Source organism: Indicator indicator, chromosome 9 (genome assembly GCF_027791375.1).
Source record: "Indicator indicator isolate 239-I01 chromosome 9, UM_Iind_1.1, whole genome shotgun sequence".
NCBI lineage: Eukaryota > Metazoa > Chordata > Aves > Piciformes > Indicatoridae > Indicator > Indicator indicator.
In genome coordinates this window covers 11,440,327-11,463,112 of record NC_072018.1, presented here as the reverse complement: position 1 = coordinate 11,463,112, position 22,786 = coordinate 11,440,327, and the positions used below count along the sequence as shown (strand labels likewise).

Here is a 22,786-nt window from a genome sequence, read left to right as displayed (position 1 = left end):
GAGGCCAACCATTCTCTAATTCTGCTAAGCCTGGTGCTAAACCATGTCCCTCAGCACCACATCTCTGCCTCTCTGAAACACCTCCAGGGATGTTTTCTCTTGGCTTCTATTAAATTTTCAGATTTATAAATTTGATTGTGTTTCTTCTTGTAAGGAGATTAATTTATTGGAAAGAGAAATAAAATAAAGCATGAAAGAATATATTTTTTTATATTTTGCAGAGCTGGTAGAGTGGCAGCTACTGGCTATGCTAATGGAGGTCTCATACCTCCAAGGCATCACTGCTGCATTGCAGAACTAGGAAGCAGGCAATAAAGAGGTGTTATAAGATGCCAGCAGTATCGTTATGATAGAATCTATGGAAAAAAATTCCCCTCTTCGTGTAGCCAGAAAAAACAGAAGGTGATAAATGTCGGTACTGTTAAAGGTTTTTAGCACAATATGAACCTATTGTTTTATTGTCTACTGCCTAGGCATAGAGAGGAATTCTACAATCATGAATCTTCAAAATCACATATGGCAAAAGCCTACAGTTTTCAGTTTTTGCACTGAGCTAGTTATGTCTGTGTCTATTTTAATAATTATTGTAGCATAGATTAATGAATTACCTGTGAAATTATAAATAATAATATAATGCATTGTACAGAAAATCCATGGCTCATGTTAACAATAAATGCCAGGACTGGGGTAAATTATGGACAGCTTGCCCATTGTGTGTTTTAACTTAGGTTTATACTGAAGAATAAGGTGTGATATGCTTTTTTGTAATAGACGTCTTGCATGGGTGCAGTTTCATTGTCAGTATTTTATGGAGACAGGATATTTTCTCAGGAAATCTATGAGAATAGAAGAGCAAGTAGGTATCTGAACTGTGTACAAGGACACATGCCATCTTCTATAAGAGCCTGTATTTTTAAAGCTCTGCAACTAGTATCTTAAATCAGTGAAGCAAAAGCCTGTGTCTTTGTCTCTGAACACAATTAAGTCCATTGCTATGTCACATTCTTGGCTGTCTGCCATCATGTGGTTGAATCTGCAAGTCTGATAAACCAAACTGAATGAAGTTGATTAGCCCTTGACTGAAACACTTCCCTCTTCTTACACTGGGATTATGCTCAAATGCTCTGTTCTGTTTTAGGCAAGTATTGTATTGAGCTGTTGGCAGAACCCATTTTCTACGTGTTTATTGAGTAAATGGAAATGATGGTACGAAGAGGAAGATATATTTTGTTTAGATTAACCTGGGAGTTGTGATATGAAGCCTACTGTCTCTTCTACTGTGATGTAGGAGACAAAAAACCCTGTAACACTTGTGATACCATAAACTAGAGAAAAAACAGAGTATTGGATGAGGACGAGCAGAAAAACAGATTATAACTGCCTGAAATTATGTGCTGCCAAGCAATTACATAACTGCATGAAACTCTTCATTCTCCACCACCGTACTGAAGTACTGCAAAAAGGTCTCTGATGAGACCTGCTTTCTGAAATTTCACAGAAAGCAAAACTCCAGAATCTCTGCTTTGAACAATTTGCTAAAAAGTCAAGAGAAAATGATAGATAGTAGTAGGCAAAAGAATGAGTCATAGTGCTTGCATAAAAAGTCATAATTCCATGTACTCTCTCTCAAATATGGCCTTTTGTGGGTTTTGGTAGAGTAGTAACTACAACATTTGCTCTTTATTATTTGTGTCCATGATTAGCTGCACATGCAATAAACTACATAAAATTAGTGACTACATAGATAATTAATAACTGTATATTAAAAAATAGAACATACGTATGTTTTGAATAATAAAGGGTTGTCCTATATTATGGGTTTGTCCTCTCCTATATTATGAGGGTTCCTAGTGCAGCTAATTCTACTGAAGGAAAAATAAGCTGAAGTGGTTTATTAATATCTTTTTTTGAATGTATGACCAGTCATTCACCAGCACATGAAAATTAATGAACCCTTGCAGAGTGACACTGATTTTTCAGAAATTTAATACTGAAAGTTTGATTTCCTTATATAAAATGTTAATTTAACTACATGACATTAGTTTTATGTGAAACTTACTGTATTTACATTTTATAACAATATGCCTTTTCTAAGCAACTATAAAACAATCCTGTCAACAATGCATAGCTCAGAATAAGTTAATATCAAGTCAGATTATGCAAATACTTGACTCACTGTTCAAAGCCCACAGGCTATGTGCAAAATTTCTTCATGTTATCTAGTTTAGGTGCTACTTGGGAAACTGAAGTCAGGAGCCCAAGTTTATTTGGCTGTCAAGAGAGACCTGTTTCCAGGCAGGCAATTCAAACCTCTACCAAATTTGTTACCTAGAGGTACTGAACAATTTCCCTTCATAGCTTTTTTCCGCCCCTCCACTTTATATCTGGCACAGGAGAAGCACCCTGATTCATAGAACATGCTACATTTCCAAACTTCATCTTTATTTTTGCCATTTCTTTCTGTAGAGTTGCCACAGACAGAATTTGCATTTCAGTGATCATGATGGCTCTGTGGGCACTACCGTATGTGCGAACATAGGAATTGATCTGTGAACACAGATGAATAATTTTAAAAGTCTGGAAGTATGTTACTCTTCAATGTCTGAAATTTCTAGAAAATACTTAAATTTCCAGGGCTTATTTCTGTGCTGTGATGGGAACTAGGGTGTAGATTTTTAACTGTAAAATACAAACACAAGAAATCTAAAATTTTTTAGTCTTTTCCAAAATCTTTATAGTTACTAATGAAGCTCCCTTGAAAATTTTTTACAAATTTCTGGGATTCAGTGGACACTGACTCTAACTCTGAATTGCGTGTAAGAGAGCTGAAAGAGCAGCGTCCGTTTATCTGAGCAAGAAACGTTTTGGCACTTGTGTCTACATCAGTACAATTTTACAATTATATTTCAGTTAACTGTTAGACTTGATGATGGGTCAGAAGATAATTTAAATTAGAAATAACCATTTGTCCTGTTTTTGCTGGGACAGAATCCCGGCCAGCTATGGGCTGCGGGCTGTTAGTAGTTTTAAGCCAGCCAGGGTGCGTCACTGGAGTTGGCTACAGGTATATCCCAGACCAGAACCATCACATTCAGTATAAGAGGGAAAGTTTGCTGAAGAAGGGGCTTCTTGCTTCAGCTCCTGCAGGGGAGTGTTCTGTTCCTGCTCCTCTTCCTTCTTCTGAGGCCTGCCTTTTTGTTTATTGTGATCACTGTCCCTTTGCTGGGCTGAGTGTAACTTCATATAGGCGTTGGTATTAGTCTTGCTGTTTCAACAAATCCATTTTCATTTCAGACCTCAGGTCTCCTCTCCTTTTCTTGATTTCCTTTCTCTGCTGAGGAGGAGTCATGAGGTGTTAGAGAAACTGCTTTGGTTTAGCCTCAGACAGAAGCTAAATGTAGACACCATAGTATTTTCGACAGAGGACAGATTAAATCAAGTATGAATATGCTGCTGTTTAAATAAGGCAGCTCTTTCGAATGTTTCTTGCTGTGTTAGTTATTTGATGGAATTGTTCAGAATGTTCTTTGTACGCAGGGTATTGCATTTCCTGGTTTCCTTCTGGAATCTGTTATTTTTCATTTTGTATCTATGGGACTCCCTACTGCCTAGAGGTAAATGTTATTTTACCTTGTCATTTAGTTTGGTACGAATCACTTTAAGCATGATGACAGTGACATTCACTACACACCTTTTTTTCTGCCTTCTTCATCCCTATCAGATTTAACTAGTTAATCAGCCTAACCCCCCTGAAACTGAGCATTTTTTACAGCTGGCACAGGTTACTACCAGTTGAGCTATATTTTCATTATTGGCAAACCTAAGATTTTTTTCTGAGTTGTGACAGAATTTAAGGCTCCTAGGAAACAGTAAAAAACATGTAAGGTCTTGTATTGTGACAGCAGGGGGGTTTTGGCACTGATGTGTGCTAATTTTTTTTTTTTTTTAAGTAATAGCTGGGGGGTGGGGAAGTGATAGCCACAACCATGAATTGTTCTTTGTGCTTTGGTTTCCTGGCGACATTACATTCACGAGGATATCTAGATCCTGTTTCTTTGGAAGACAGATCATGGCATTTTGCATGTCATTTTGAGTTATCTCTTGAAATGACTATTCCTCTGTGAATGTTAGCATACTCTTCCTAAAATGTTGTATTTCAACTGTTTCTCTGGCTCCCTTGAATCAGTTAGCTACAACCAGTTTCTTGTTACCTTTGGCACTCACCACCGCAAATAAAATAGCTTTGATGGAACTAAAAACAAAGTACATTTGTGTCTCCTATCTCGGATTACTCACTGATGTGGGACTTCCCATTAACCAAGTGTTCATACAATGTGCCAAGTATTTTACCTTTCTTATTTTGAAATTTTAGGAGATCTCTTTGATCAGCTCTTTCAAAAAGCAGTAAAAACTCCAGTGAGGTATTTAGTTACTAGAAAAAGTTGGCAGCATGTCATAAGTTTTGAACATAAAGACTAAATGTCTATGAACAACATTAATTATAATCTTCATTTGTATTTAAAATACTGTCTTGATTTAATAATTTTCCCTTTTTTCTTAAATTTATTAGACTTCTTACAATGTTGTGAAAAGAAAGCTCAGCTGACACAGTGAATAAAACGAGTGCTTCTGGATGGCCTTTTCAGGAGATGACTTTGTAGTTATCAATCAAACTCCTGTGCAGCTGCGGCAATCTGCTTTGACTGATAACCCCATAGTCACCTCTTTAAGGGTTGTCTAAAGGTCTCTCTTCTCTACGCTATCTCAGAGACGTTTGCCTAATAAGTGGAAAGTTTCTTTGCTGTCTTATTTTCTCTTAATTCTGTTTAGCTTGCATTTTTTTCCTGTTTTCACTGTTAACGTCTTAATCTAGATATTGATGTTAGAGGTCATTACAGTCACCCTTGTGTGAAACAATTAGTTGGGAATCTGCATTGTTACACTCTATCTCTGAGAGTTAGATGCTGATTTGCACAGCTAAGAGGATTTATTTCTCTATGAAAATGAGGTTCTCTCTGTGAAGAACTTTCTCCTCACCTCCAGCCTAAACCTCCCCTGGTGCAGCTTGAGACTGTGTCCTCTTGTTCTGGTGCTGGTTGCCTGGGAGAAGAGACCAAACCCCTCCTGGCTACAACCTCCCTTCAGGTAGTTGTAGACAGCAATGAGGTCTCCCCTGAGCCTCCTCTTCTCCAGGCTAAACAGTCCCAGCTCCCTCAGCCTCTCCTCATAGGGCTTGTGCTCAAGGCCTCTCCCCAGCCTCGTTGCCCTTCTCTGGACATGCTCCAGCAATTCAACATCTTTCCTAAACTGAGGGGCCCAGAACTGGACACAGTACTCAAGGTGTGGCCTAACCAGTGCTGTGTACAGGGGTACAATGACCTCCCTGCTCCTGCTGGCCAAACTATGCCTGATACAGGCCAGGATGCCATTGGCTCTCTTGGCCACCTGGGCACACTGCTGGCTCATGTTCAGCTGCTGTCAACCAGTACCCCCAGGTCCCTTGCTGCCTGGCTGCTCTCCAGCCACTCTGACCCCAGCCTGTAGCTCTGCATGGGGTTGTTGTGGCCAAAGTGCAGCACCCGGCACTTGGATTTGTTGAATGCCATCCTGTTGGACTCTGCCCATCTGTCCAGCCTGTCAAGGTCCCTCTGCAGAGCCCTTCTACCTTCTAACAGATCAACACCTGCTCCCAGCTTGGTGTCATCTGCAAATTTACTGATGATGGACTCAATCCCCTCATCCAGATCATCAATAAAGATATTGAACAGGATGGGGCCCAGCACTGATCCCTGGGGGACACCACTAGTGACAGGCTGCCAGCTGGATGTGGCACCATTCACCACCACTCTCTGGGCTCGGCCCTCCAGCCAGTTCCTCACCCAGCGCAGAGTGCTGCTGTCCAAGCCACAGGCTGACAGCTTGGCCAGGAGTTTGCTGTGGGGGACAGTATCAAAGGCCTTGCTGAAGTCCAGGTAGACTACATCCACAGCCTTTCCTACGTCCACCAGGCTGGTCACCTGATCATAGAAGGAGATCAGGTTGGTGAGGCAGGACCTGCCCTTCCTAAATCCATGTTGGCTGGGCCTGATTCCTTGGCCATCCTTCAGGTGCTCAGTGATTGCCCCCAAGACAATCTGCTCCATGATTTTCCCTGGCACTGAGGTCAGGCTGACAGGCCTGTAGTTCCCAGGTTCTTCTGTTCGTCCCTTCTTGTGGATGGGCGTCACATTGGCCAGTTTCCAGTCTTCTGGGACCTCTCCAGTGAGCCAGGACTGGTGGAAAATGATGGAGAGAGGCTTGGCCAGCTCATCTGCCAGCTCTTTCAGCACCCTAGGATGAATCCCATCAGGTCCCATGGACTTGTGAATATCCAAGTGACTCAACAAGTCTCGAACTAATTCCACATGGATTTCAGGAGTACAACACTGCTCCTTGACCCCATCAACCGGCTCAGGAGGCCAGTTATCCTGAAGTCCTCCTGCCTTACTGTTGAAAATGGAGGCAAAGAAGGTATTTAGAATCTCAGCCTTCTCCTCATCCTTAGTTACAATGTTACCCTCCACATCCAATAAAGAGTGGAGGCTCCTCTTGCCCCTCTTTTTAGCATTAATATATTTATAAAAATGCTCTTTGTTGTCCTTCACGGAAGCGGCCAGTTTAATTTCTAACTGTGCTTTTGCTTCTCTAATTTTTCTTCTACACAATCTAGCAACATCCTTAAACATATCACTAATTGCCTCCCCCCCTTTCCAAAGGCAATAAACCCTCTTTTTTTCCCTTAAATCCTTCAGGAGCTGCTTGCTCATCCAGGCCGGTCGTCTTCCCCGCCGGCTCGTCTTACGGCATGTGGGAACTGCCAGTTTCTGTGTCTTTAAGAGCTCCTGTTTGAAGTAGGTCCAACCATCCTGGACCCCTTTCTTCTTAAGGGATGTTACCCAGGGAAATTTCCAAATAAGTTGCCTGAACAAGCTGAAGTTTGCCCTCCGAAAGTCCAAAGTGAGGGTTCTGTTACTGCTCCTCCCTATTTCCCTGCATATTGAAAACTCCACTGTCTCATGGTCGCTGCACCCTAGACAGCCTCCGACCATCACATCTCCCACCAGCCCTTCTCTATTTGAGAACAGCAGATCAAGCAGAGCCTTACCCCTGGTAGGTTCACCTAAGAGCTGCATCAGGAAGCTGTCATCCATGCACTCTAGGAACCTTCTGGACTGTCTCCTCTCTGCTGAATTAAGTTCCCAGCAGATGTCTGGTAGGTTGAAGTCCCCCACAAGGACAAGGTCTGATGATTTTGAGACAGCTTCCAGCTGCTTATAGAATATCTCATCGGCCTCCTCGTCTTGGTTGGGTGGTCTATAACAGACTCCAACCAGGATGTCAGTTTTGTGTGGCCTCCCTCTGATTTTAACCCACAAGCATTCAACCCTTTCTTCTGCAACCTCAAGTTCTGAGGCATCAAAGGATTCCCTAATATACAGGGCCACCCCTCCTCCTTTTCTCCCTTGCCTGTCTCTCCTAAAGAGCTTATAACCCCCCAGTGCAGTACTCCAATTGTGAGAATCGTCCCACCATGTTTCTGTGATGGCAACTACATCATAGTCTTCCTGGTGAACCAGGAGTTCCAGTTCATCTTGTTTGTTGCCCATACTGCATGCATTGGTGTACATGCACTTCGGCTGGGCTGCTGATTTCACCAGTTTGTGTGGTCCTCCCTCCTCTCCAGGGAGACTGGTTTCCACACCCACCCCCTTCAGACCTAGTTTAAAGCCCTCCGAATGAGTCGTGCCAACCCCAGTGCCAGCACCCTCTTACCCTTTCTAGATATATTCAACCCATCTTGGTCCAGCAGGTCAGGTGCAGTAAGAGTTGCCCCGTGATCAAAGAAGCCAAAATTCCGCTGCTGGCACCATCTCCTAAGCCAACTGTTGATGGTGTGGGTTTTCCTGTTCCTCTCAGTGTACACCACTGCTGCTGAGGGAACTGAGCAGAACACCACTTGAGCTCCTGCCCCGTCAATCGAGTTGAATGTATTAATATTTTGTTTTCAAAAATACAAATGTAATCAGAAAATATTGGTGGCTGTATTGTTGGCTGAGTTGCAAGTGTGTTAGTAATGCAGACTATAATGTCCCTGGAGATATTTTAAACTGACTAGCTTAGATACCACTATCAGGGAACTCAGGGCAAACTTATCCTTAGTTTGGTCATTCCTTCTATGGCAAATATGGGAGTTCCTCCAATGCACCATTACTTGAAATATGTCTGCTGCCTGTTTGCCTACCCTAAGAGAACCACACAAAACAGGAATACCCATGTCAGCTCAGAAGCTGGTTTGTACTTTTTAAAAGCTATACCCTGAGTGTGCTGTGTAGAAGGTATATACCATAGACTTTGCAGTTGAAGCAATTTGTATTGGGCAGATTTATTGTATTGAAGTCTTAAATTCCTTTTTATCATGTACTTAAAACATGATTACGTTAAAAAAATAGGGGAAAACAGTATTTTGGTTGGTTTAACTTTCGGGAGTTGTATTTACTGTCATAAGCTTGTGTTATGAAGCTGATAAAGAATGAAATATATTCTGGCATTACAAAAGCTTGAATGTATTAAGTAAGACAACTTCATTGTACGTCCTTCTCCTTTATGGAATTGCACATCTATGAATGCAGTGCCAAATAATGGGTTTGTCTGGTGTCTTGAGAAGCTTCACAGGGCACTCTAATCTTGTTCTTTTACTTTCTCTGGTAAACATCACTGTCCACATAACAAGAGTTGACAGAAGTTTAACTCATTAAGATAGACAGCTTGATCCTCTTTGACCTTTCTTATCTATTATTTCTATTGCTTTTGGTGACACTAATTTATGATGCCTCACTTTATAGAATAGAGACATTTAGGACATTCTGCAGACCTGGTGGGTGTTGGTGGCAGAGCAGAGACACCTGGATCTTGTATGTGTCAGTATAGACTGTCTATTACCTTGCTTGTACATACTCTTTATGTTGTATATACGTTATTATGTACATATGTATAACCTTAATATGCTTTCAAACAGGTAGAATGAAGATTAAAGGAAGTGCTTGTATTCTTCCTACATATCGTGTGTCCTTGGTTAACACAGTCTGCTCTTACAATCCCTCCTCTCTACGTATGGACGGGAAGGAAAGTAACACAAAAAAGTCTGGGTTGAGATAGAGTTTAATGAGATGGTAAGATGCACAATTACCTTAGCCTATTTGCAGAAAAGCAGATTCAACTCAAACCATGACTATGGGTTGGTATTAGCTTCTAATTTTTGGAATTACAGTCTCAAGAGTAAGGTTTTACAGAAGTCTAAGAAATCATTTGTTTTTTTCTAATCCTGATGAGCTACAATTTCTCATCTGAAAGCACTGCTTGTGTCCACATTAGCCTTAAAAAAAATAGCGTTTTTAGAGCTGATACACTCTTCAATAAGATTCTAAAAGGCAAAAGCAAAGTAAGATTTTAGATTTTGCTTTGGCATGTGTAATACTAAAATTCACATGTGAAGTTGCTTCTTTCTTTTACTTGGTTAGGCATTTAAAGCAGTCTTTGAGGTTTGTGGAATAGTGTCTGTGTTTGTGTTATACACAGTTAGATGGTGAAGAAGAATTTCTGGAGCCTGACAAGAATGCTCCGAAGACTAATAAAATGATCTTGTCATTGAAGCATGGTAACTAGAATTTAGAGTATAGACCCATATTTATGTTATTGTTTCTACATGCTCTGCAGTATTTCCTGTTCCAATGCAATCTTTGTTGTTATTCAGTTCACCACTCCAAACAAGATGTAGAATTTCTGTACAATCTGCCATTTTTCAACCACTAATACACAGGGAAAGATCATTTCTCAGAGAACCAAATGGAACACAGGCTTTCAATTAACTGCAGCAAAATGGCATGAATAATTCTTTCCTCTTTGCAGTTTTTTAGCAAGGTGTCTCAGTTTAGGTGAAGCAGAAATACAACTCAGAATAATAAGACAGCATAGCCAATCTCATACCTTCTCCAGCACAGGAAAATTTTTCTATCTCCCTGTGATGCGATGATCACACAGTGTATGATACTGTGTTTTCAGAAAGTAGCCAAATTGCTTGTCTTGACTTCATGTTTCTCTGAGATGGAGAAATGTCAGCTGGCAATGTTCAAAGGAGGAAAAAGAAACATTCTCAGTAGGACTGAAAATCTAAAAATGCGTCTTTTCTTCCAGCTACACTTAGTATTGCCTCATTTATAATTTCTGGTAGACTTTCTGTGTAAAAAATCATCATCTGCTTCTGATCAATCCAATGCAGCTCATATGTTGTTGAATCAAGTTTTTACTCTACTTCTTTGTGTTCAAGTGCTAGCACTCAAAATGTTGCCTAATGACATCATAGTGAGAGTAATAGCTGAGGAGGATGCAGCTGTAAGCCAATGCATTCATTCCACTTGAAGTAAGAATCATGTGCTTAAGGCTTACTGTCCTTACTTCTTCTAAACATTTAAAGACAAACCTAGGCAAACAATATTATTGTCCAAGTGTGAGTTTTTTTAACAAGAGACAATGAATGTAGATTTTTACAGACCCTCTTGTTTTAATGTCCAATCCTATTATAATTTTCTTTACAACTGATTGGTTGAGCTCCATCTTACTGAATTTTGTCAAATCACATAGCTTAAATCAAGAAGTGCCATGTGTATCTGTCCTGAGTGTTTATTTACATGTCTACAGCCTTGATACCTTTTGTTTTTTAGTGGTTGACAGGATTTTCAGACTTACATACCTCTTATTTTCAAGCAGGGCAAAATAGGAGACCAAGTAGCAAGAGGTTATGCAGAAATCCTTCAGGTGTCTACAAAGCTGAAACCCTTTCCTTTTTTAATTTACAGCTTTGGTAGCTTCCTGCTCTCTTTATACAGTAAAAGGTTTTATTTCAGACCAGAAAAAGTACTATAGCTATTCTGGCAAAACTCCATACATCAATGCAACTTTACCTAGCTCATGTTTGTTTAACAGCATCTCCTTCCTTCTTTCAGCATAGGCCAAGATCCTCTTTCCAGTATACCTTTAGGTCTTGGAAAATTGGTCATACCATACTATAAATGAAAAGTTCTTGAAATTCCATAGTTGTGTCTTTTTGGTGGTTATTTTCAGATACTGCAGCATGCTGCAATGGTCTCAAATGCAAATATAAGTAGACACTGATGGAAACTGCATGGATGTGAAAGCTGAAGTTGATATGTAATAGTATAGTTCAGAATTATATATATAAATTATGTGTATATATATATAAATTGTGTATATAAATATACAGTAAGGTCTGTTTGGTGTAGTGCAGTTAATAAGAAATACTGCATATTTTATCTTGATCATTTTTTGCTCAAAAAGTGTAATTCATGAGGATGTGAGCAGTTGTTTCTACACTTTGGTCATAACAGGCTTGGGGCAGAATGGCTGGAAAGCTGCCTGGCAGAATAGGGACTTGGGAGTATTGGTTGACAGCTGTCTGAACATGAGTAAGCAGTGTGCTCAGGTGGTCAAAAGTGCCAACAGCATCCTGGCCTGTATCAGGAACAGTATGACTAGCTGTACTAGGGAAGTGCTTGTGCCCCTGTACTTAGTGCTGATGAAGCCACACTTCAAATACTGGGTTCAGTTTTGGGCCCCTCACTACAAAAAAGATACTGAGGTGCTGCAGCATATCCAGAGAAGGGTATCAAAGCTGGTAAAGGGTCTAGAGAACAAGTCTCATGAGGGAACTGGGGTTGTCTGGAGAAGAGGCTGAGGGGGAGACCTCTTTGCTCTCTGCAACTACCTAAAAGGAGGTTGTAGTGAAGTGTAGGTCAATCTTTTCTCCCAAGTAACTAGCAATAGGATGAGAGTAAATGGCCTCATGCTGCTCCAGAGGAGGTTTAGGTTGGATATTATGAGACATTACTGAAAGGCTGGTCAGGCATTGGAACAGGCTGCCCAAGAAGGAGGTGGAGCCACCATCTCTGGAAATGTTTAGAAAAACGTGTAGACATTGCGTGTTGAGACATGGTTTAGTGGGCATGGTTGTATTGGGTTGACAGTTAGACTGGATCATTGTAGAGATCTTTTCCAACCTTATATTCTATGATTTTACGTACCTTTCAATGTCATTAAACAGGCTTCGGATAGAATCTCCTATGTCTTCTTTTCATTGTCAGAAGCTCAGAATTGCAAGCTATCCGTGACACATATACATATATGAAATAAATATGCATGAAGAAAAGACATCATTAGAGAGCTGTGTGACCTTTGTGTTGCTGCAGCCACGTGTGATGAGGAACCACAGTTCAGCAATGACATTCCTTTTATTAAATCTGCCAGAGTTTTCTGTGTACAGATGCACGAGTATAAATCAGAGCTAGCCTTAATTAAAGTGCAGAACACTTTTGCTCAAAACATTTAATTTTAAGAGTTATATTCTCTTGCTTTTCCACCTCCTGTTCCTGGGGAAACTGTAATCACTTGATCAAAACCAATTTATTCTTTCAATCTGATGTCTGTAATCCTTCTGTATCTCCATGGTGCAGCCCCAGATTCCATGTTCTGCTGTGTTGTTTATACAGCCTTATGGGCCTGATCTGTCAAGGCTTATAATAAGTACTGAGCAGCAAAATAAACTCTGCTGAAATATGGAGGAATAACTCCATAGGCTTGAATAAAAAACACTGGCACAGGGAGCAAGTCAGTAGTAATTTCCCAAGGATAAAGTGGAATGATTTCAGAGTGGCAGGAGTGGTTATTACTTTGCATGCTTCTGCCACTATTCTTCACCACCATGAGTTCTGGAAAATAATCACAAATAAAATCCTTATCAAAATGCCCCTTGCATTCCTAGGACACTTTAAATAGATATTGGCATAACAGCTATTAATGTGTGTATGCTTCAAAGACCTTTATTAAGACCAGCCAAGCTGCACATCCACTTTATGAATGATTAAAGTTTGGCACAGTTAGTGGCCAAATTGAGTAACCAATGCCAAGCCAAAGACAGTTATTTTTCAATCAGTCTACACTGACTTCAGTTAGAACTGTAGGTGTTTACTTCCTCTGACAAGCAGATGGCAGCTGTCTTGAGGCAGACCATCAGATTCAGAAACTGATGCTGACAAAGTTAGCCTGCAATGACTTATTCTAGGTAGGAAGCCAATGCAGAATGATGAGAAATGCTGCAACCTCTATCTGTCTGTGCCGTTCCTACACAGGGAATATGGAAGGGGAAAGCAAGCTGGTTAGCAAGAACTTAGACCTAAAAAATACCTTATTTGCCAGATGGTCTTAAAAGCATATTTCTATATGAATATGCTGTTCTGTGTTATGTATAAGCACGATATCACCATGTAAAAATCAAGTCAGTAAATGTCATTGCTCTACTGAGTGTTTTTTTCCATGAACACTTGCATTCTTATTTTTACAGGGAAAATACCTTCTGTGCTTGAAGTGTTTGCAATAAGAGCATGTCAATGTTTTATATATTTAAAAGTATTACTAGAGCTCTATTTTTACTTGTGTGAAAAGCAATTCAGCTGTACAAGCGTGTGCATTCTTTGTATTGTACATATGCACACACAGAGCCTGTGTGTATCAGAGCTGCTACATCTGTGCTGTCTCTGTTGTCCCAGTGAGACTTGTGTCATATGCCTCCAGTGCACTCCTCTAGCCTCCGTCACCTGCACTGCGGTACGTGCCAAGTAAAATTGGTTATCCTGGTGCATGATCCACCTGCCAGCTCTTTGCTGCTCATAGGAGTCACAGGCTTGCACTGGAAGAGCAAAAGGTTGGGAGCTGTGCATGTGCATGAGTAGCGGTTTCCTTCATTAACAGGAGATTGATTTTCCTCAAATAAGAGCTGTGATGTTTATGTTTCAGAAGTAATCTGGGGGATTATATGCATAAAATTATATGCATAACAGAGTAAGTCTGTCAAATTCCTGCAGTTTTTTTCCTAAAATTCATCTCTGTTTTTACAGTGTGATCTAATGGGGTTTGTGCAGGTTGCTATGTTTGTTCCTTTCTTCCCTTCCATTTTCCGAGGTCTCCTTTCTTTCCTGTTTTCCCCTTTTCCTGCAGGTCCACCACATCTTGCCTCATTTACTGATAATACTGGTCTGTCTGTACAATGATTAATAGTCTCCCTTTTTAACTGCACAACTGAGGAAAGAAACTAATTTTGCTCTGTGAAATGAGGAATTCATGAAAGAGTTTGTATTCTGTGACATGTGAAGACAGCTTTGTCCTTAGCATTTTGTGAGCAGTAAAATGTAGCTGAAAAGCTCCCTGGTCTTCAGACATGCCTGCTGACCTGTCAAGATCTTGAAAGTGTCACTGCTTTCCATGCTGAGAACTAACAGTGCAGAGCAGAAGGAGGCAACCAAGAAGAAAATACCTACTGGCACGTAATGGCCTATTTAAGAGCAGGCTTGGAGCTTGTTGGAAATATTTTTTTCTTCAGAGATATTTTTTGCTACAGAGAAAATCTTAAGAAAAAAAAGTAGTTGTGTTATTTATCTGTCATTCAGGCATAGCACAGTCAGTGCCCTAAGTACTTCAAGAAGTTTGACGTGAATTCTGAGGAAAGCCCTGCTGCATTCTGTGTTCTGCTAAGCTGTAGGGCATGTAGCAGATTTTGAGCAAGAAAACACATTCTTTCACTTATTTCTGAAGAGAATTAATCATATACAAACAGTAAGTGCATTGCTGTGGAATTTAATTTTAAATTTGCCTTGCATTTCTCCCCAAATGTTTATTTCCATTGTACATCATTGTGTTACATAAAACTGCATAATTCTGTAAAGGTTTGTCTAAGCGGGAAAGTTATTCCAAATTTGAAACAGCTTGAAGTAGAGAATAATGTGTGACTAAAGTTATTTTACAGTAGCATCATATTTGCGTGCTGCTTTAAGGTGCATCCAACCCTAGCGCTGAGCATGAATTGTGCTGTCAAGAGGTAGATGGCAATCACAGCATTGACTTTGTTCAGGACTGTAAGTACTTACTTCCTCTTTAAAAAAGTAGTTCTTCTTTGTGAGGGGTGACATTCTGGAAAATAGTTTTAGTTTGTATGAAACGTGTATTTACTTGATTCATGATAGCCAAAGAATACTTAATAGGATGGTTATAAATTTATTTAATTTAATATAGCATTTCCTAAATAGAAAACATGCTGTCATGGGCTGAGTTGAATCTGCTGCTAATATTCAGTACTATGCTGTCATCATGCCAGCTTCCAAATGAAAGTGCTCTCTGGAGCAAAATATTATGAGACTTGAAGTTCAGGTTGTAATACGAGAGGCTTCCTGTTCTGGTTGCTGCTTTTGGTTTCCAGTTTGGGGTGTTGGTCTTTTTTTGCTGGGCTGGCTGCAGATCAGAAGGGGCGGGGGGGAGCTGGGAGGGGGCTGGTCATTGACTTCTGCTGCTTCTGCATTTTGCTGTGCTTTTTTTTGCAAATAGGCTATGGTAATTGTGCATTGTGTTATCTCATTTCCAGTAAAACTCCTTATCTCAACTCAGAGTTTTTTTTGTGTTACTTTCCCTCCCATCTGTGTGTGGGGAGAGGGGTTTTTGAAGCAGGCTGTGTTAACTCAGGACACATACCTTGAAAAATTATACACTCAAGACTGCAAAAAAAAAAAATGTTCAGCCACTGGCTGCTGTAGTGAAAAATTGTTTTGACTACCTGATAAATAAGATGGTGCAGTGATATATTTAGAAGACCCAGAGTAGTGACTTTCAAACTTTTGTCTCTTATCTGATATACCCATTACAAGAACTCCACGAATCAATTCTGCATGTATGCATTAAAGATAACAGGGGTTGCCTCTTTTTTACAGCATCAAGGAGCAATTACCTAATGCAAGTAAACTGTTGTGAGCTAAGATACGTTTTTATTTTGATTACTCTGGACTTTCATGATGTATTTCAGTATTTGGAATCACAGAAAAGTCTAGTTTGGAAGAATCATCCAGTGTAATTTTCTCTTGATAGCATGGCTTCATATTAGGTCATGCAGGGTCCTGTCAAGACAGGTAAATCTCGAATCATTTCCGATGAGGGAGATTCTACTACTTCTCTAGGCAACCTATCCCAATCTGTAGTTCTTCTGCGAAGAGTGTTTTTGTTGTATCCAGACAGAATTTCCCATGAAGCAACTTGTGTTTCTTGCACTTTATGGTCTCACTCCTTGTGAAAAGAATATCTCCACCTTCTCTAGAACTGCTTTTGATGTTCTGGAAGACTCTCATTAAACCCACCCTGAGCCTTCTCCTCTGTCTTTGAAACTTCTCTTTCTCAACCATCAAGTCCCTTTACCCTTTTTTTGTTTTCCTGGTCATCCATTCTTTCTGGCAGCTGTAATTCTCTGTTCCTTGACTATGTGCTTTGTGAAGAAAAAAGTGGTCTATCTGCAGTTTTGGAAGGAACAATTTAAATATAGAAATTATAATTTACTATTCGGTTAATTTGTAATATTCAGTTCAACTACTTGAAATAGTTTGTGTTCCATACCTAATCTTTTCTATTTTGTTCCATCTCAGTTTTAAATTTGAGATCTGTATTATACAAATACAAGAGTATGGACATCCCCACCCTCCAAAACACAATATAGACAAGAAACAAATATTTTCAGTCCCATGAAATTCTCATGTGGTTGTAAAAGACAAAATCTTGGAGAAGGGTGTTATTGTAACAGAAATTGTGGAGGTAGTAAGAGTTTACCATCTGGCAAGGCCCCCAGACCAGATGGATCCGCTAGTGACTTTTATAAAGCATTTCATCAGACCCTGCTGCTGGAATGCATGACTAGCATCTTTAATTATCATAAATTAACAGGGCTCCAGCCTTGGATGTTGGAGTCAGAACTGTTGAACTTGGAAGGGAAGGAAAAGAAAATGGTTCCTGAAATTTCTTCTTCCTAATAGACTTTTTTCTTAATAAGGTGTAATAAGGTTAAAGTCTGATCTGAAGTTTATTGGTTATTCTTCAATGGATTGTTTGCTTACAATGGGTGCCTATCCAAGATATTTTTATTAAAGACCTTTTTTGTAAATGCAGCAAAGTACTTTAGGAATTCACAGATTTATTCACACAGAAAAACATTTGGCTGCTCAGAAGAGCAGACTGCCAAAAATACCCTTGCTTTCTTTGCCTTCCCTGGCAGGAAGGGAAGGTGCACTTCCAGAGCAGTTGATCTCTGCCACTTACCCTCCATGTGCTCTTCCCACCGAGAAAAGGTTGAGTCATGGGGTGAATTGACTGCTGCTAGCAGCAAGCAGTACCAGCAGCAGTTGCTGCTACTTCTATCCTTTCCATTTCCACTCCAGCTCTTCAGCGAGAGAGCCTCCACTTCTGCCCACCATACTTAGATGTTGTGGGACTGCAGTGCGGGAACTGCCTGCACCATGGCTGCCCTGCTCAGCTTTCCTCCTGGAGCAGCTCTGCTCTCACTGCTCCTTGAGATTAAAGCCTTTGTTTGAATGGTTTGTATAGAGTGCTTATGGGAAAAACACAAGAACTATGTGAATTGTATTTAAGGGAAATGCTCACAGTTTTAAGATACAAGTCTTGATTTTATTTTTCCCACTTTATTTTTGTTGTTGTCATTAGGTAATGGAACTGTCATGTATTCTCAATACTGAGAATCAGTCTGCAAGCGTGCATCTGCTGATAAGAGTGTGCAGACTCCAGTAGATGAGCAGGGCAAAGCAGTATGGGCTTAGGGGGGAAAAGCTGTGTAGGAAGTGTGGGAGGGTAGAAATTCATTGCTTGCTCAGAGGAGTGAAGTCTTCAGTAGTCCAGCTGTTTATATCAGTCCAACATCTCTGAGGTACACTAGTACATTTCAAAGAGATGTCTGCAGACCTGTCACCTGTGACTTGCAGAAAACTGTCTGATTGCATAATAAAGACTTGTGTTTCTAGATGTACTTCCTACTGGAAAATAAGAAGTAATTTCCTAATAATATTATTCAATACCATAAATAGCTGATGTTTGAATGCTTCAACTATTCTGAATGATATTTTCATATTGCATTGATATAATAGTATTCCTGCATTTTCCAGTGATGCAAATAGCGATGTGGTATTATTATAAATGGTATAGATACTGGATAGGATGGATGCTTAGAAAGGTCGAATAAATGCACCTAATAGTTCAAAACACGAACTATGAAGTTGGTACATTAAAAGGCAAGTTAGATCATAGAACCTGTGCCAGCAGGAAATCTTGAGAGTCTGGAGGCAGGAAGGGACCTATCTAGCAGGTGTATCATATAGTTGCGCATACAAGTTCTGTATTTCAGTACACAACAAGCGTGTAAGTCATATACAGCTATCAAGCCATCACCAAGATTTGTTTGTGAAATTGGACTCCGTTTCCTTGCTCTGTAACCCACTGTTCTGTCTGCCAAAAATAACCACTTGGGTTATCTAACAGCCAGACTGAGCGTAGGCTGTTACGGTGCATTGTAAAGGCTGTTAGCGGAAGACAAATGTCCTCAACGGGTCTGAAAAATCGGACTATTTACTGAGCTGCCAAAAACTGATATTAGTGCCTAATTATAGTTCCCCGACTAATTGACTTCATGCATTAAAAAAACCCAGCAAACCAACAAAAACACAGATACATTTAGTACAGACTTTTATGTAGTAAGAAATGTGTTCTTGTTTTTAACCTTATATCCAGGAATGGAAATAAAAAATAGGAAGTTCTGGTATGTGAAAACCAAACTGTAAACCACTGATAGATGTAATTAAGCTGCAGTTCTGTTCTAGTGGTGAGATAGATGAGCCAAAACAATCTTTTCCATCTGATTCTTATTATTGAGGAAAAATACTGAAACTTAATCATAGGTATCACAGCTTAAGCATGGTGAAGTCATCCACTATGTCCATTTATAGATTTTGAATTGAGGTTAACTAGTTGACACCAGTGCAATCTAGAATCCAGACCTGTGAAGGGAAGGGGGAATGAGCATGTGCATGAGCAGGTAAAACAGTGATATTGGGCATTGTGCTAAAATTTGTTCTTTTTGCATGAATGATTCTTTAACATGAAAAAAATTAAATACGCTGTGAAACTTCCTTTTTAATGTGTTTTTGTGTTTTTGTTTTTTTTTTTTTTTATATATATATATATTATTAGTGTTATCTTCTTCTGGAACAGAAGAAATATTCAGCTTCCCTAAGCCATCTGATGAACGTCAATTTATTAGTAGGATCTTTTTCCTTGTTCCATCTGTAGTTCACATGGTCAGACGTTATTCAAACTTGTTTCTTGGATAACAGTATAAAATTGTTTTCATATTCATATGACCTTATAGAGGGTTTTTTATTATTAACAACCCCAAACTAGATTTTCAAACTAGATTTTCTGGGGTTTGTCAAAGAGAATACTTCAAACGTTAAAGGGTAGCAAAGAGGAGCTTCTTGTACTGTGTCACTACTGGTAGTCTGCATTCTTCCTGTTAAGGCGGGGTGAAGTTTGCTAAATGGCAGTCTTTTGTGTTACAATGAAAATCTGTTGCATGTTGAGGAAAATACATATTTGTTTTAAATTCTGCTATTGCTTGTTTCTGGGAAATGGTTGACATCTAAGAGAAATGTTCCGAACATTAAAAAAAATGAAGGTAAGTGTTAGTGTTCACATTTAGGCAGAGATGAGAGAGAAGGATTCTGTGGATTCCATGAAGGACATTTTCCTATCTGAAGAATATGAAAATAGTTAGATTCTGCTAACAGAGCCTGCATTAGAATGACACGTGCATAACTTGTCTCTGTACCAATACTACAGAGAAGAAAAGGATTGAATGTTTAATACATTTAATAAAGGTATAAGAGAATGGGTCAAACCATTCTTCTGAATACTGGTGGAGTTAATCACTGAAAACTAGAAAGCAGTTTTTGAAACATGGGCACCTTTCTTGGCTTTAAGTAGTAGAAGTAAAGTTGCATATGGCATTTTTGTGCAAAGTACTGTTTCTAATTGGCTATGAGAGAAAATGAGATAAACTAATAAAGGTACAAGAAGCATTATTTCTTATCAGGCAGCAGTAGCTAAATGATCTTTTAATACATCTGTCATTGTTTTTCAAATACAGACGAAACAATTGATTTCTCTGTCTCTTCTGAGATTACTATCTTTAAATATGTAAAGATGAGAGGATTTCTTCCATGTACTTTTCATAGTGAAAAATACCCATTATTCAGCCACTGGTCCCTATTTCAGAATATTGGAGCTGAAGTGTAAAAGAGGAATAAATTGTAGAAAATCATCCACTGAAGGACTGAAAGCTTGTGTGTTCATTCAGATTATTAATCAGAGATACTAAATTATTTTAAATTTTCCTTAATTTTTCTAGTTAAATATTATTACACAACAAACTGTATTCTACACTAGCCATGCTGGTCTCAGTAAAACATATTTTAAGTGAACAGTGGCATAAACTGCGTTTTGAAAGCAGTTTGTTCCAGTGAATCCAAAGGAGCTGAAGTTTTTGAGAACATGAAAAAAACCCCACAACCTGAAGGTTTTTGGGTTTTTGTTTATTTTCACGTTTTATACTACTACAGATTCAGAAAGCATATGGTAACTGCAACTGTGTTCTATTTCAGCCTCGCAGTTCACCCGGATAAAACTTTAGTGGCTACAGGGCAGGTTGGGAAGGATCCTTACATTTGCATATGGGATTCCTACCGTGTACAGACTGTGTCTGTTCTTAAGGATGCACATACACATGGAGTTGCCTGCTTAGCTTTCGATTCAGATGGCCAGGTTTGTATATATCTTCTTTCTTTGTGTTTGGAGTTTAGTTTGATTGCTGATTCTAGAACGTATGCATATTAAAGCATTTTATGTTTAAGTACCTATACGATTGTAGTAGTGAAACTGGTATTACAACTTAATTTTTCATGCAAGGGCTGCAAATAAAGCTCTTTCAAAGAAACTGGTTTTGAGATTAAAATTGCAACCTAGCGTTCAAGTTGAGGCGTTTGGTGTAGGACAAATAATCACAGAAGGAATGACCCTCTCTGGCCTCAGAATAATAGCTTCACCACATACTTGTCACTTACTGTTCACAGAGATCAGTTCCAATTGCACAGCTTTCTTGGCAAAGGAGCTCCAGTAAGCTCACTGGTAGGAGAGGCTCATTGGCTGGGGTGCACAGCCAATTTAATTTAATAACAGGGTTAGGACACAGAGTGTGACTTTGTACAATGTGCTTTGATTATCTGGTATTCTGAGACCAAATTTAAAACATAAAAAATAAATAGTGGGTTGTTTACAGCTGAACACTGATTTTTATTTTGTTTTTCCCCTGGGAGCGGACTATTAAAAGCATTTTGTTGTGAATGAAGTATGAGCAGAATAGATCTGCAATTCGTGTATACCTGAGGAATATTTCACATTCATAGATAATACTAAAACTATCTATGCAATTTTCTCATTGATATCTAGATGTGTTTTCTGATGTAACCTTGCGGTCATACTTTATAGCTTGTTGCTAAAACATTTTCAGGAATGCTGAGATTAGCTGATACCTGGATTCTTACTTAGATCCTTTCTAGATCCTTCTAGGTTTTATATTTTTTGTCACATCAGAATTGAGTTCCAATGGGTCAGAACTGCCATTGGATTTTCTTAAAATCATGTACTAGGTGGTTAGCTATCTGTTGAGACGTGCTTTATTATCGTCTGCCTATCTGCACTTAAAGCTGACCACACTTGTTATTAATCTTTCTGAGATTAGAACTGGCCATATGGTGCAAAAAATGTATTTTCACATGAAGCAAAATTACTTTATATTGCTCATTGTCTTGTGTGTGTTCTGTTTAAAGGTAAAACTGAAGGATACCAGCATACGCAATTGCCTTTACCATTTTTTTAAAACCATTGGGTAGCTTGAATTACTAAACAGCACTATGTAAAAATTTGAACTAGCTTTCTATTTTAAGCCTGGTTGAAAAACCATCCTTTTCAAGATTTCTTAAAGTAAAGCTATTTCCTCTGAAATCTCATGTGTTGATTCTAATTAAAGAAAGGTGTTTCTGGAAATTGTGGAATAAATTAAAAAATCACACGAGAAAACCCCTAAATCCATAGAGCAAAATTTTGAATGCTATAATATTTTTTTAAATATTATTAATTCAGAAATACCTGTTCTTAAAATTTTATCTCATTTTTAACTTTGCAAGTCTAGTGCATAAACTATTTTTTTAAGCCTGTTTAAGCACCTTGATGGGAAAAGACTCACCAAGGGCTGAGCCTGGATGAGTTAAAGGTAGAGGGTCTTCTGAAAATCCTGCTGGGTGCATTCTGTAATTAAAACCTGAACTTACTGCTGGGTTGACCTTGCAGAATAGTAACTTTCCGTTTCTGGAAGTGCTGGAAATACTGCAGTTTATTCTGGAAATAAAAATTTGCACAGAATGCTTTTATATTTGGAGAGGAACCAATGCTGGAAAACATAAATATGGTTAATGTATCTTGGCTTTTTGCTGCTCTTTCTGGCTTTGCAGATGAAGCTGCTATACTGAGCCAAAAGCATGGCAGAAAGACTGAGTATTTAGAATACAGAGCTGCTAGCAGTTTCAGTTTTAGTCAGTGTGCCCAAGGGAGTGGGTATCTTGGGATAGGACAAAGCAAACTTCGCATACATTACTTGCACTTTTCCTTCTAATGCCTACCTGTAATTCCTTCATATTGAATGTCTGTAAATATCCAAGAAAAATTTTAGCCAAAAAACACAGATAAATTCAAC

At 39.2% G+C, this 22,786-nt stretch overlaps 1 protein-coding gene across 2 annotated transcripts in view; it reads left to right on the top strand.

Annotated features, from left to right (window-relative positions):
• Nucleotides 1-22,786, top strand: part of EML6 (EMAP like 6) — a 102,881-nt gene that overhangs the window by 9,148 nt on the left and 70,947 nt on the right. For both annotated transcript variants that reach the window (XM_054383407.1, XM_054383408.1), the window contains exon 2: nt 20,640-20,799. In XM_054383407.1, the coding sequence (XP_054239382.1) occupies nt 20,640-20,799 (160 nt within the window). The remainder of the gene's footprint in view (nt 1-20,639; nt 20,800-22,786) is intronic.